The following is a 13672-nucleotide window of genomic DNA, read 5'->3' on the forward strand; positions in this document are numbered from 1 at the left end:
TTTAGCACAACTTCTTACAGTTAATACACATGTGTTTCTCTATAACCTCATCTCATTCCATAAAGAATTTAAAGGCATCATGGTAACTTCTCTCTAAACTTTGCCCAACTTGCTTCCCAATCTTAGCCATTCTGCTTTTAGGTGGGGATTTATTACTTGATGTTTGCTTTTTATCATGTTTGACTTTGTAACTTTCTGCCAGGTGCGCCATTTATATGATACTGGAGAAACAAAAGATATTCATCTGGAAATGGAGAACCTGGTGAATTCCCGAACTACCCCAAAGCTGACTCGCAATGGTGAGTGCTGGCAGTGGCCTTTTGAAATGCAGGTAACCTATTCAGAGAAGTCTGTATTCATTTATTGAACCATTATGTGTGTATAGTACTGTCTAAGACAGTGGCTGTCAACCAGGGGTGATTTTGCCTTCTAGAGGACACTTGGCAGTTTCTGGGGACATTTTTGATTGTCACAACTGGGGCCAGGTGCTACTGGCATCTAGTGGGTAGAAGCCAGGGATGCTGCTAAACCTCCTACAGTGCACAAGGCAGGTCCCCACAACAAAGAATTACCTTGGTCTAAGGTGTTACAACAATGTAGAGATAAACCAGATACACATGCTGGAAAGGGTGTGGGGGGAGAGAGGAGAAGAGCATGAGAGCTAAGGTTTTGGGGAAAGACTTTACAGAAGAATTGGTGGCATTTTAGCTGGGTCCTGTGGCTGCCCAGATTCGATGACGAAGATGAAGCCCACTCCGTATGTTGTGTGTACTGAAGATGTGGAAGCAGAGTGAAGTGAGCACACCTGATCAGTTGCATGTAAGAAGACTGGAGAAGGGAAGTGCCAGAGGCAGGGAGATGAGTTAGAAATGCACTGTGGTGGTCAAGCTAAAGGTGGGAAAATCCCAAATCTGGTCCTAAAGCTGGGGGTGGAGAAGGGAGAAGTGGGTAGAGAAGAACTCAGACTTTGGGGCCAGATGCAACTGAGTCTCAGTCCAAGCTTTGCCATTTGTGAGGTGTGTGGCCTTGAAGAGATGATTAATATCTCTGACCTTGGGTTTCCTTGTCTGTGAAATAGGGGTGTGATCATGAGGGTTCTTTGACTGTGGGGAGCACTTATTACAGTGCTTGGCATATTAGGGTGGTCGTTGGCATTGATAATCATGTGAGAGAATATTAAGGAGGTATGGGCAGCTGTGGGGTAAGAGGCAGGTGTTTGTGGATGGTGCGGCATCAGTGCAGACAAGGCAGGGGAGAGTTGAGAAGGTGTGAGAGAAGGTTTGAGTTCTGTTTTGGACATTTTGAATTTGACGTGTTTTTGGTATATCAGGATGGATATAAGGACCAACAGGCAGTTGGAAACATTTTCATATTTTTCCACTGGGACGTCATTTCCTTGAAAGCTTTCCTTGAAACCATCTTTATTCAATATTCTTATTTTAGAACCTGGAATACTGAAGTTGTCCAATACATGTTGTATGGTTGGATATACAGATTTTAGAGGCATCTGAATAAAGTTAATTTCTGAGCCAAGAGATGGCACTAGAAGTGGTTCTATCTGTAGTTTCAGGATACGTTTTCACTGTGAAAGACTTAAACAGGATTTTTGTGATATACACTTTTTATCTTATGTTCATAAATCGCTAAATGACTTAGCACAAAGCTAAATATTTTCAGCTGCTTTAGGTAAGGAAACGGACTTTCTTGGACACAAGTAGGAGTTCACAGATTCTCTTCAATGCTGCGCATCAGAGATCTTCTGATGTAATTTTAAAAAAAGATTGCTATAAAGCCTGTAAGGGTTTTAGAACAGATATCAGGGAACTGTAAAACATGTGTTTGCCTATTCAGTTTTTAAAAATGTGATAATTTATAATACAAGGTACCAAACTTGGGCTTAGGGGATTGTCTGGGGTTCCCGGCTTTGTCAGTGTAAAAACTCTACAGAATTTCTTCACTTGGCAAATTGCTTGCTACCTTGGAAAGTGTAAGAGCAAGACTTTGTTTACTTTTGGTTGAATGTGCTGCTAGATAGAGTGGAACCTTTTCTTATCTGTTACTTTGGAGGGAAAGTAGCCTTCCTCAGGCTCTTGCCAAGCAACTCTCCAGGGAAATACTAGAACGGTTGCAAGTGGGGGTGATCGCTCAGTAGGTGGCACTTTCCATCTAAGTCAGCATCCGTCAGTGCCACGGGGACACTGGGCTTCGGTCAGGTCCAGACCACCTTGAGTGTGATTTATCAGTCTGCTAGGGGAGTGGTCATTGGCCTTAGAGTCTGGATAAATTGGTAGTTTCTTGTCTATCTATAATAGCACTATCATGATACCAGCTACATAACCTTATTCTTCACTGTTTTCTTTTGAGATCTAGTGATAACTATTTTGTCCCTACCCTCAGTAATTTTTCACACTGGATAATATGTACTGAAGAGAGAATCCTATATCTGGTGGTTACCACACTTCCAATAATGATTGTTGTTGTTTCAGAGTCTGTAGCTCGTTCAAGCAAACTGCTGGGTTGGTGTCAGAGGCAGACGGATGGCTATGCAGGGGTAAATGTGACAGATCTCACCATGTCTTGGAAAAGTGGTTTGGCCCTTTGTGCAATTATCCACAGATACCGTCCTGATCTGATGTAAGTCCTGACCAAACTTTGTGTTTTATTTTATATTCCCCAAAGATCTCAGAGTACCCTGCTATCAAGTAGCCAAATTGTGTCCTTTCTCCGACCTAGAATAAGGCACATAGTAAGATACTTCCTCCAGAAGGCAGTGATATTGATTTAGTTATATTTATAAATGTCATATGTCATGCATCATATAGCTCAACCCAGGAATGATCAGGTGAATTTTTGAAATCATGGCACTCATAAGTTAAAGACTGGTTTTAACACCAACCTGTGCCTATTAGATTCACACAAAGGAAAACTGTTTCTTGGCCCTGAGTTGAACTCTTCGATTCAGCCAGCTATCTCTCAAACTCTCTCGATCACAAGGGAAACCTGGCTAGAACATTTGGCTAGCTCAAGGCAAATATGTCACTACCAGCAAAACAAAAAACAGTGACTACTTCCCCTATTTATGATGGTTCACTGGCATTAGTTAAAGACTGTACTTTTTGCAAACATGCACTATCAGGTCCATGAAACTCTCATCATGTTACCCACCTATACCGGTAACATCTCTTTTGGCCATTCCCTACTCACCTGTCTACAGAATCAGTCACTAGGAGGACCCCAAGCCAGCTGCAGGGACCAGTGCCCTCAGATTTCCCCCATCAGCATTTGTTACCATGGAAGCCAAACAAAAAGATTCAGAAACAGAAGCAGAGCATGTTGAGTTATTTTGGCCGCTTGTCGTTTTTATCATTAGGTCCACTTAAGGGCCTAGTATCTGTTTGGTTTTTTTTAAATGATTGCTTAAGGAATTCTAAAAGACATAACATAGTCCCTATTTTTATGATGGTCATAAGCTAATGAGACAAGAGCTACTAAAAACAGCCTTGCACGGTGTGGATGAACAATGGGGATTTCTGATATGCTTGAGTGACGGTAAATGTCCTCCTGTGTTCAAGTGCCTTAGCTCATCCAGAGTTGGTAAAAGGTAAATGAAAGCAGGGGTTTATCACTCCCACCAGAGGAATGGGGTTGGGGGAAGTGGGGCAGCTTGAGAAAGATTGTGCTCAGTGACACTGAAGTGCTTTAGAGGATGGGGCCAAGTGAATCAGCATATTCCAAAGGCAAGGCAAGAAAAAGAGGATGCAGTTAAAGGTAGTTGAGGGTGCAGATTGGATGGAGGGCAAGTGTGGAGGCAAGAGTAGGTATGTCCTGTTAGACCAGGCTGCCTAGAGGAGGTCTAGGGGAATGAACTCATAGCAGAACAGAAAGCAGTGGGGAGGTAATTGGCACTGTTTAGACTATAATGACTTCATTTAGGATGAGTCTCCATAGTTTAATAGGCTTAACCTACACAGAAAAGGAATTTGAAGAAAATGCTATGGTGTCAGTAGGTTAATACAAAATAAGGACTGCCAGGTTACCCTGAAATCACCTAAAGAACAATGCTATTAGTTCTTACTCTGAGTAGCAAGGAATAACCCAGTAGGACATGTTTGTTAATCTAAATACTTGGGAAAACTCAGGAAATTTAGCAATGGAAAAATCTTTTGAGGAAGGTTTTGAAATTTCCCCTCAAGAAGAAGGCTGAATAAGATTTACAAGAGCTGATTAAGTACATCAACAGCTTGTCAGGTCCAGTAACCATGGCGGTGATAATCCTAGGTCTTCAAGAGCAGTCTGATCCAAATAGGATATTTGTCATTATTTGACATAAGTTTAATATGTACCACACGCAAGGTACAAGAGCATATATATTAAAGATACTTCCAATTCCTGAGCTTATATTTTAGTAAGAAATTTGTGTTACTGGAAAATTGAAAGGAGTTTTTCAACTTTTCCCCTCTTTTTTCTTTTATTGGGTAGATGTTTAATCATTTTTTCTTGAGGATGCTCTGTATTTCCTTAATAAAAGGAAAGAGAAGAGGTGAGATAAACAGATTTGCGGTCAGATTTCGGTAATGCACTGCATTGACTTTTGGCTAAAGTCAATTTTAGCCAAAAGACTGACTGGGAAGCGATGATGACTCCATGATACTATGTTCTCCACTTTGGGGATAGTCTACCCATCTTGATACATTTTTCTCATCCTGTTCTCAGAGATTTTGATTCTTTGGATGAGCAAAATGTGGAGAAGAATAACCAACTGGCCTTTGATATTGCTGAGAAGGAACTGGGCATTTCTCCCATCATGACAGGCAAAGAAATGGCCTCCGTGGGGGAGCCTGACAAGCTATCCATGGTGATGTACCTGACCCAGTTCTACGAGATGTTCAAGGACTCACTCCCCTCCAGTGGTAAGGCCTGGGCAGTGCTGGTACAGAAGCCCCTGTGGCCTGCTGTGTTGTGACCTGGCTTTTCTTTCCTTCCCACTGTGTTCTTCATCAGTGCCACCAAACACACACAAGCTGACTGTTTTTACTGGTTGGCCATCCTGGAAAATCTCTGGAACTTTTCTCTATTATTTTACCTTCTCTAATAATATGTTCTCCACCTCTCATTCTTTCCCAAATCTTTCTCACTGAATCTGTAACTATGCAAAAATCATTCCTGCCCCAAGTCTTTTTCCTTGACTCTACCTCCTTTTCATACCCTTTCTCTCAGAACCAGCCTTTTTGAAAAAGTGGTTTGTGCTTGTGGCTTCCACTTCCTCAGGGCCTAAACTTAGTAACACTTTGTAACCTGGCTTCCCTTTGTGCCACTTTACTGAAGCTGTTCTCTACAGTCAGGAAGAATCACCAACTCTATTCTTTTCTCATCTCTCATTGCTCATGCACTTGGCTTTTCTGCGTTGTTCATCACTGTGGAATGATGTCCTTTTTCTTCTCAGCTGCCACCCTGAGCCACACTTGGCTCGTTCTCCTCCTTCCTTCTGTAACCATGCCTCCTCTGGCTTCTCTTTTCTCCTCTTAACCTCTTAGTGTTTCCTGCAGATTTTCCCTTAGCTTGCTGCCTGTCACAGTGTTATGAAAAATGCTTCTATTGTCATTAATTGTCCTTTGGAGTAAATGTAGCATAATGCTAAGAGTATTGACTATGGTGTCTGACCTAAGTTTATATCCCAGTACTTCCACTTGTTCAACCTTAGGCAAGTTACTAAATTTCCCTGATCCTCAGTTTCCCTGTATGTAAAATGGGGATGATACGTATAATTACATTGTGATCTGCTAACAAGAGTGTTTGGCAAATGGAAGCACTTAATAAATGTTAGCAATTTATTAGTAAGTACTATTTTTAAAATTTTGTTAATAGTAAAACATTGGAATCCACAAAATTTATGGTACTGCCCTCCAGTGCCTTCTAGCTTGTGTACTTTTATAGGCATCTGTGGCTATTCCTGATTAGGTGTGCAGTTCTTACAACAGAAATCCACAACTCTAACATTACTATGCCCATTCCTGGAGAGCCCCTTCGTGTGCAGCTCAGAGCATGGCATCTGCATGTACCAAAACTGAAGATTCCAAGTTAACTCCTGATTTCTCGCTCCCTCTCTGTCCTGAAGTTTTTTGTCACAAAGGTGAGGCTTCAACACTGTGCTGTAACTAATGATCCCAGGCAGATTCCAACTTGTGAAAAGTAAAAGCACAGGTTTTTGTAACTGAAGTAGATTGGGGGAAAGAGTTATTTTCATTTATGTGGATGGAAAAGAGAAGGTTCCCCGTGTAGACCCAAGTGTGGTTTCTTCTGCAGAGTTCCCTACTGAGATCCACGTGCTTGGTCATAGCCAATGAACCTTGGGAGCTTCCGGAGATTCTGTGAGCCACCTGCAAGGGAGAGTATTTCTGGTCAGAACTCTGGCACCCTCCAGGGCTGTCCTTGAACATCGCTGATTTCTGTTCACAGACACCTTGGACCTGAATGCCGAGGAGAAAGCAGTCTTGATAGCCAACACCAAATCCCCCATCTCCTTCCTAAGCAAACTTGGGCAGACCATCTCTCGGAAGCGTTCTCCCAAGGTATGTGGAGGAAGCCTTTACTGGCTACAAAGCTAATGGAAAGGTACAGTGACTAGAATAACAGTTTCCCTCCTCTCTTGGTATAGGATAAAAAGGAAAAGGACTTGGATGGTGCTGGAAAGAGGAGAAAGACCAGTCAGTCAGAGGAGGTGAGATTCATCTGGAGTTTGTTAGAATGATGATAATAATACTGAATTGTACCCTTTTGGTTTAAATCCTTAATTTCCACATTGGTATTGCTAGATCTTCATATTTGTCCTTTATGAGAATTTCTGAGGCCAGGTGTTTGTTCTCTGGGCTTTTCATTTGTTTAATTTTCTAGAATGCATTCAGAGAACATACACGTGTGCACTCAGACCTTCTTGTCTCTTTGGAATCCCACATTTGACAAAGCCTAATGGTTCTTCTGGGATATGACAATACCAGCACCAGTCTGAGACCTCTTTATACCTCCGTGTTTACCAGAGTCTTGCTGACTCCATGTGTACATTAGAACCTTGAAGAGAGCTGCTGAGCTTGACTTAACGCCAAACTACCAGCCACTGTGCCAGGGCCTGACCACACTTCTTCTTTGAGGGAAGAACATTTGGAGCCTCCTGTAAAAGAGCTGATTCTTGGGTGCTTGGTGTTCTTCAGGAGGAAGCTCCCAGGGGCCACAGAGGAGAAAGACCGACACTGGTAAGCACTCTGACGGACAGGAGGATGGATGTTGCTATTGGGAACCAGAACAAAGTGAAATACATGGCGACACAGCTGCTGGCCAAATTTGAAGAGAATGCACCTGTGCAGTCCACTGGCATACGGAGACAGGTAAGCCCCATCTCACACTTCACCTGTCCACATTCGGTCAGGTCACACGGAAGGAGCGGACTTTAGAGTCAAGTGAGATGGGCTTTGTCATGGCCCCCAGGGTTTATGGGTTCATGACTGATGTCTGGCTTTCCCCTTGTCTGACCAGGGCGGTGAAGGGAGTTTCAGAAGCTTGCCTACACATTCAGGCCTGCTTTGTCCTCAACATTCTGATGTGTCTGTGACAAAAATCATCAGAGGGGTGTAAAACACATAAGTCTGTATCTATGTATCTACACATATGTATACACAGACATATTTAAATTATAAAAAGTACATGCTTATGAAGGAAAATGTTGAAAAGTATAATAAAGGTAGTTAAGGCACTTAACAGTTCTGTTAATATTTTGCTTATTTCTTGTCTTTTTTAAAAGTGCTTTCTTATTTTTATAGTTCAGGTCATTCTTAACATACACTTTCTCTTCTGCTTTTTTCATTTATCTTTAGACATATTCCCATGTTGTTCCAAACTCTTTGCAAGCCTCTTTTGAAATGTGCGATATCATGCTTTTCTTAACTGTTGCACTAGTGTTGGATGTTTTAGTTGTCTCTCATATTTCTTGATAAAATACAGAGGTAAACATTCTTGCAATAAAGTTTCTTTTGTGTGTTGCAGATTATTTTCCTGAGATATTGCTAGGAATATGAATTTTCTGGGTAAATGGGACTCCCATAAGTCCTATGTGAGGTTCTAGGCAGTAGCATTTGACTTGAGGTGTCTTTGTTAGGGGTTGTCTAAAAAGTCACTCAGACTTCATATAAGAAGAGAGGCTGTTTTGAAATTCACACTGGAAGTTTCTTGTAAAACTCCTTGATGACTGGGGAGAGCAGCTGGAGGCCAGGTCACTCTCTGCATTCTCTCTCTCCCCCTCTCTCCCTCTCTCCTTCCCCTCTCTCCTCCTTACTCAGCATTCCTGTGGACTGTGGGTGGGGGGAGAGGGCTTTGCGTGGAGTCTGGCACAATTAATTTCTTCTCACATAGTCTTTGCACTCCAATCTTCTCATGTGTGGCTCACGGAAAAGATGGTGATATTCGTGTTGACAGTTGAGGTTGCCTGGAGTCTCTGGCAGCCCCAAGTCCAGCCCCCCTCAGGAAAGCAGGAATGCTCTTTGTTAGAGGAAGGGTGCTTCCCTCATTTTGGGTGGAAGAATTAGTTTTCCAAATCAGAATTGGTACTTTAGACTCAGAGAGCATTGAGTTAGGGATAAGGATAACGAGAATCACAGCTCCAGTTTTCCTCTTTTTTTGGCATTTGCTTTTAGTTTAGAGGGGAGCCTGTTTTCTTCCCTTTGTGTGACTCTGTAGGAGTTGATTCTGCCTCTTGCTTTTAGTTTAGAGGGGAGCCTGTTTTCTTCCCTTTGTGTGACTCTGTCGGAGTTGATTCTGCCTCCTTCCCCCACAGTTCACAGATGTGTGTCTGTCTTCCATGAGTACCAGTGTCTTCTCCCACTTTGACCTATTTTATTCTGTTTTGTCTCCATGTCCTGTCCCTGCCCACACTTGGCCCGTGTGTCACAGCCGACACAAATGCGTTGGGCCAGCCAGCCGTCCTGCTGCCTGCCTGAGCAGGGTCGCCCTGCTCCCAGTCCCCGGTGGAAACAGGTAAAGGAGCTGCCAGGTGCCTGCACAGGCCTTCCTACCCCTTTCCTCCTCCTGAGCCAGGCAGTGCTGAGACCTGAATGCTAGAACCCTGGCTCACAGGGCAGGAGGTCTCTGCGCTCATTTAAATAGTGACTCTGGGTAGACATTTAACAGATAGTGCTGATTGGATTCAATAAAGAGTGTATTGTTAATTTGGCGTGGAACTAGCTTAAGCTATGTGGTAAGTTGTTCTAGTACCTCAGCCCCTGGGGTTTTGCTGTTTTTCTCAAGCTGCCTTTTTGCTAGCAATCTCCTCGTGACCGTTGGAGGGAGAATCCTGACTCAGTCAAGGCTGAGAGTTGGGGCAGCAGAACCTTTCACATTAAATAGAAAAATGTTATCCAAGAAAATAGTCTTGAACTATTGATTTTTATTTGTTTCAAATCCTGGACAAAGGTTTTCATGGGCATTTTCTTGGTGTTCTACATTTAAAATACTCTTTGGGGGAATTTTCTCTAAAACCGTTGTAAGATCTCCTGGAAAACTGCTTATCCTAAGCAATGCTGAATAGGGAAGATGATGGCATGGCACCTGGTATGATAGAAAACCAGTCAGGGAGAGCGGAGGCCACTACTATGTTTTCTCCCGTGTCACATTTGAGCAAGTCCCTGCTGTGGGGAGTGGAGCCTGTGTAGGCTGTGTCATGGTTTATATCATGAGGACTTCCACGATGCTGAGCAGTCAGATGAGTTGATCCTTGATTCCATCAGCATCTTTTACAGTCGGTTGTGCCAGCCTGTTGTACCATAAAGTGTCATCTGCCAGCAGGTGCTGGAGAGTGGCAAGTTGAATTTTATTGAAATTATATTCAGGGAAAATGTTCCTTTCTAACTATTCTTTGATTAATATGCCACATTAGTCTGGCCATAGTGGCTCATGCCTATAATCCCAGCACTTTGGGAGGCTGAGGCAGGTGGACTGCTTAAGTCCAAGAGTTCGAGACCAGCCTAGGCAACATAGCAAGACCCCGTCTCTGCAAAAAAATTAGCCAAGCACAGCGATATATGTCTAAAGTCCCAGGTATTCGTGAGGCTGAGGCAGGAGGATCACTTGAGTCCAGGATATCGAGCCTGTAGCAAGCTATGATCTGGCCTGTGCACTCCAGCCTGGGCAACAGAGCAAAACCCTGTCTCTTAAAAAAATTAAATAATAGTAATATACCACATTAAAGGCAGGACCCATGAAGGAGAGATGGAACTTTGGGAGCAGTATCCAAATTCACAATAGAAGCCAAGCTTCCCCTTTCCCTAGGCTTGGAGGAGGTCTTCTGAAAAAAATTCTTCAGAAATTTACTTGGGTTTTATTTTCTTACCCTTTGCCTTGAAGTCTAGGTGGAAGGTATGATTAGAAAGGTGATCTTTAGTTGAGTATCTGTTGAAGGGGAAAGTGAACTCTAAACTAGATTACAAAAACTCTAGACTCCTATGATGTTCATAAAGGTTGCCTGAGATTGGAGGAGCAGAGGGGAAGGGAGGTGAGGAGTAATACACTCTAGTGAGTGAACAGATGCTCCAGGGTGGCATGTGCCTGGAGCAGCTTCTCGGGGGGCTTGCTGGGGACTCTCGGGTAGCAGGTGTGTCCTCAGCCAGCCAACCTGAGGCCTCAGTCCTGATGATGAGTCACACATTGGCTTCTCATCTGATTGAGCTATACTGAAAGGGTTCCAGGGGCTTGGTGTTCATGGGACTGCTGTGTTTCTCCTGTTTAAGTGTCTGGTAGCCTCTAACTCCCTGGAGAATGTTGTTAGTCCCAGCCAAGGCAGCTTGTCATCTGGGTGATCATGATCACAGTCAATAGAGCAAAAGACTGCCAGGCTGAGGGGCAGCAGAATAGAACCTTGAAGTCAAATACAGGTTCTATGTCTACGAAATGGGCCCCAGAGATGGCAGTTAGAAAGAGTCACTGGGTGGGTATATGAATGAGGCTTGGTAGGTGAGAAACCACAGTGAATATCCTATGAGGTCCTCAGGTGCTTTGGGTTATATAAAGTGTGAACTTAGGCAGCTGCAGGGAGATAGCACTGTGAACCCTGACTCATAGTTCTTACATCCAAGTAAAATGTACAGTATTCACACAGAATGTTTTCTGAGCACTAAATCATGAATCTTTGCCTTCTAAATCTATCCCCTGAAAGAGAGTTGGAGTTGCACTGCCAGGTGCTTCAGAAACTTGGGGACAGAGGAACTCCAGTGATGCTCAGGGCCCTGCTTTGACACACCCCGATGGGTGGCCCCAGTGTCTCCCATCAGGAGTGGGGGCTGGCTGGCAACACCTCACTGTGACTCACATTGTGCTCCTCTTGAAGTGGTTCAGACAGGGACAGGAGGATGTGGCAAGCACAGCAGTGATGGCAGAGTTGGCACAAGGACCAGTTTCAGCTTAGGTCACGGTGTGGAGAAGGGAAATGAATTACTCTGCCTGCCAATGACTTTTCTTTTTACCTTCCTTTGTCGACACTGTGGCTCTTCCCTTCCCCACGTTTTTGCCTTTTGATCTCAGAAATGTGTCCTGAAGGCCAGCAATGCATTAACCAGCCTTGGTTTGGAAGTAGATTGTCATGTGAGTTGGGAAGAAGCAGCAGAGCTGTTTCCCCAGGCCTCATGGCTTCCACAGCCTCCTTCCCTCCTGGGCCTTACCTGGACCTGCTCCACACAGCCATCCGGGCCAGGGAGTGAGAATTCCCCCCGGAAGGGATCAGAGAGGCCTAGGGACATGGAATTATTTCTGCAGTGCAGAGGGGCCCTCTGAATCAGAGGCAGACTCCCAAGGAAGGATGTACAAGAGAGAGGGGGAAGAATGAAGATAAGACATGAACATGTAAATGGCATTCCATTAAGGAAAGATGTTTAATTTTTCTATCCTGTTTCCTATACTTTCTTATATTTCCTTGATGGTTTTCCAGAACCTTTTGAATGTGTGTGCAGGGCTGAGAAGAGAGCAATGCTGCTCTGCATTGAGGACACATGTGACCAAGCCGTGGGAGGGAGCCTCCGTGTCACCTTATGGTGGTTGGCTTGTTAACCCTTTTGCTCCACTCATAATCAAGCCCATTTCTTCTGTCCCCCAACCTCCCTGATGAAACCCTTGATCCCTGGCATCTGGAAAGTACTACACTGCAAGTTCTAACCAGCTACATAGATGACGTATGCGTCTGTGCCTAACAGAAGGTATAATCCTACCTGGGGGCCAGGAAACTGACAGGCCACCCTCTCTGGCAGCACAGGGGTTTGCTGTTGAGGATGGTGGGGCAAGGAAAGGGGCCTGTTGGGGCACTTTGGCAAATCCCCTTCAGTCCTCCCAGAACCTGCCTTCTGGGAGGAAACATGGCCACTGTTTCAACAATGTTCTCTCTGTTTGTCTGTTGGTGTAAAAGCGACGGGAAAAGGAGCGTTCTCGGACCTGCCCCAAAAAAGTGATCACGCTCTCTCCTCTCCCTACTCCACCTCCCTGTCGGGCACCTGACAGCCAGCAGGTGATCTTCTCTGCATGCTCTATTGTCCTTGTCTGCGTCTTCCTGCCTGCCTGTGTAGATGGCTAGTGTAGACACCAAATCAGCATTTAGTCTCTTCAGTGATAACTGTTAAAAAATAAATAAAAAGAAAGACCATCCATGGAAACCGTGTGTAGCAGAAGCACCATGCAATCACAAACTAAAAGTTAAACTATAATTTACACTACTTGTCACAGATCGAAGGCCCAGAAGCTCTAAGAGCAACACATTTTTCTAAAACCTCATGTAAGGCTGGCCATTTTTCTCTTGCTGCCCAAAGAGGTGCGGTTAACACTGGCATTTGGGAGCTCTTATGAGGCTTCACTACATGAGTTTTGGCCCTTCTGGTTCTGAGCGCCCTGCCCCTTGCCCATGCAGCCCCTCCTCGTTCACACCACTCACCCTCCAGGCAGATCGTTCAAGAACTGCTTTTAGAGTGGTCCACCACAGACGTGGGTAAGGAGGACAGCAAGTGTCCATTTGTGGCAGGCACATTTATATAAAGTATATTTATAGAATGGCTTTGGTGGACCTTTGTAGTATATTCCTCTAAAATAAAATGCTATTAATGATTTTAAGGGCAAGAGCTATAGAAAGACATTTTCTCAATTAAGGTGGCCTTTTAAAAAGGTGGCCACTAGTAACATGTCTGATTTTAAAGGCCCACCTGTGTCCCTGGGTCTAAAAACTTAGCCACGATAGGCTTAGTAAGTGTGCTATGCCTGGCCTTTGAAAAGAGTTAAAAAACAGGAGCAATTACTATGACCCAGGCAATAATCTAAGTTCTTTTCATGTATTTTCATGTATTATCTCAACCAATTCTCACAACACTGGGAGACAGGTACTATTATTATCTCCATTTTACAGATGAGGAGACTGAGGCATAGGGCAGAGAAGCCAAGTGGTTTGTACGAGGCCACACAGCAAGTAATGGAACCAGACTTGATTCTGGGTCATGTGACCCTAGAGCCTGTGCTCTGACCTCATCCTGCCTACAGAGATAATAGATAAGAGTAGCCACACCAAAAGCTTCGGATCAGTTTTTCCAGCCATATGTGGCTAAGGTGAACCCTTAGTTCTCTGAAGAGTGATGAGAGTGGTCTTCCTGTTCCCGTGACTGCC

General features: G+C 44.1%; 1 protein-coding gene across 17 annotated transcripts in view; it reads left to right on the top strand.

Annotated features, from left to right (window-relative positions):
• Nucleotides 1-13672, top strand: part of MICAL3 (microtubule associated monooxygenase, calponin and LIM domain containing 3) — a 211298-nt gene that overhangs the window by 116555 nt on the left and 81071 nt on the right. For 12 of the 17 annotated variants that reach the window (XM_076007774.1, XM_076007775.1, XM_076007773.1 and 9 more), the window contains 8 exons: nucleotides 203-299; nucleotides 2487-2634; nucleotides 4714-4910; nucleotides 6457-6569; nucleotides 6656-6718; nucleotides 7206-7379; nucleotides 8938-9021; nucleotides 12434-12532. In XM_076007774.1, the coding sequence (XP_075863889.1) occupies nucleotides 203-299; nucleotides 2487-2634; nucleotides 4714-4910; nucleotides 6457-6569; nucleotides 6656-6718; nucleotides 7206-7379; nucleotides 8938-9021; nucleotides 12434-12532 (975 nt within the window). Of the gene's footprint in view, nucleotides 1-202; nucleotides 300-2486; nucleotides 2635-4713; nucleotides 4911-6456; nucleotides 6570-6655; nucleotides 6719-7205; nucleotides 7380-8937; nucleotides 9022-12433; nucleotides 12533-13672 lie in introns of those variants that run through there. The other 5 variants (XM_076007785.1, XM_076007786.1, XM_012747726.3 and 2 more) reach the window with 3 other exon arrangements.

This window comes from Microcebus murinus, chromosome 10, assembly GCF_040939455.1.
Source record: "Microcebus murinus isolate Inina chromosome 10, M.murinus_Inina_mat1.0, whole genome shotgun sequence".
Classification (NCBI taxonomy): Eukaryota; Metazoa; Chordata; class Mammalia; order Primates; family Cheirogaleidae; genus Microcebus; species Microcebus murinus.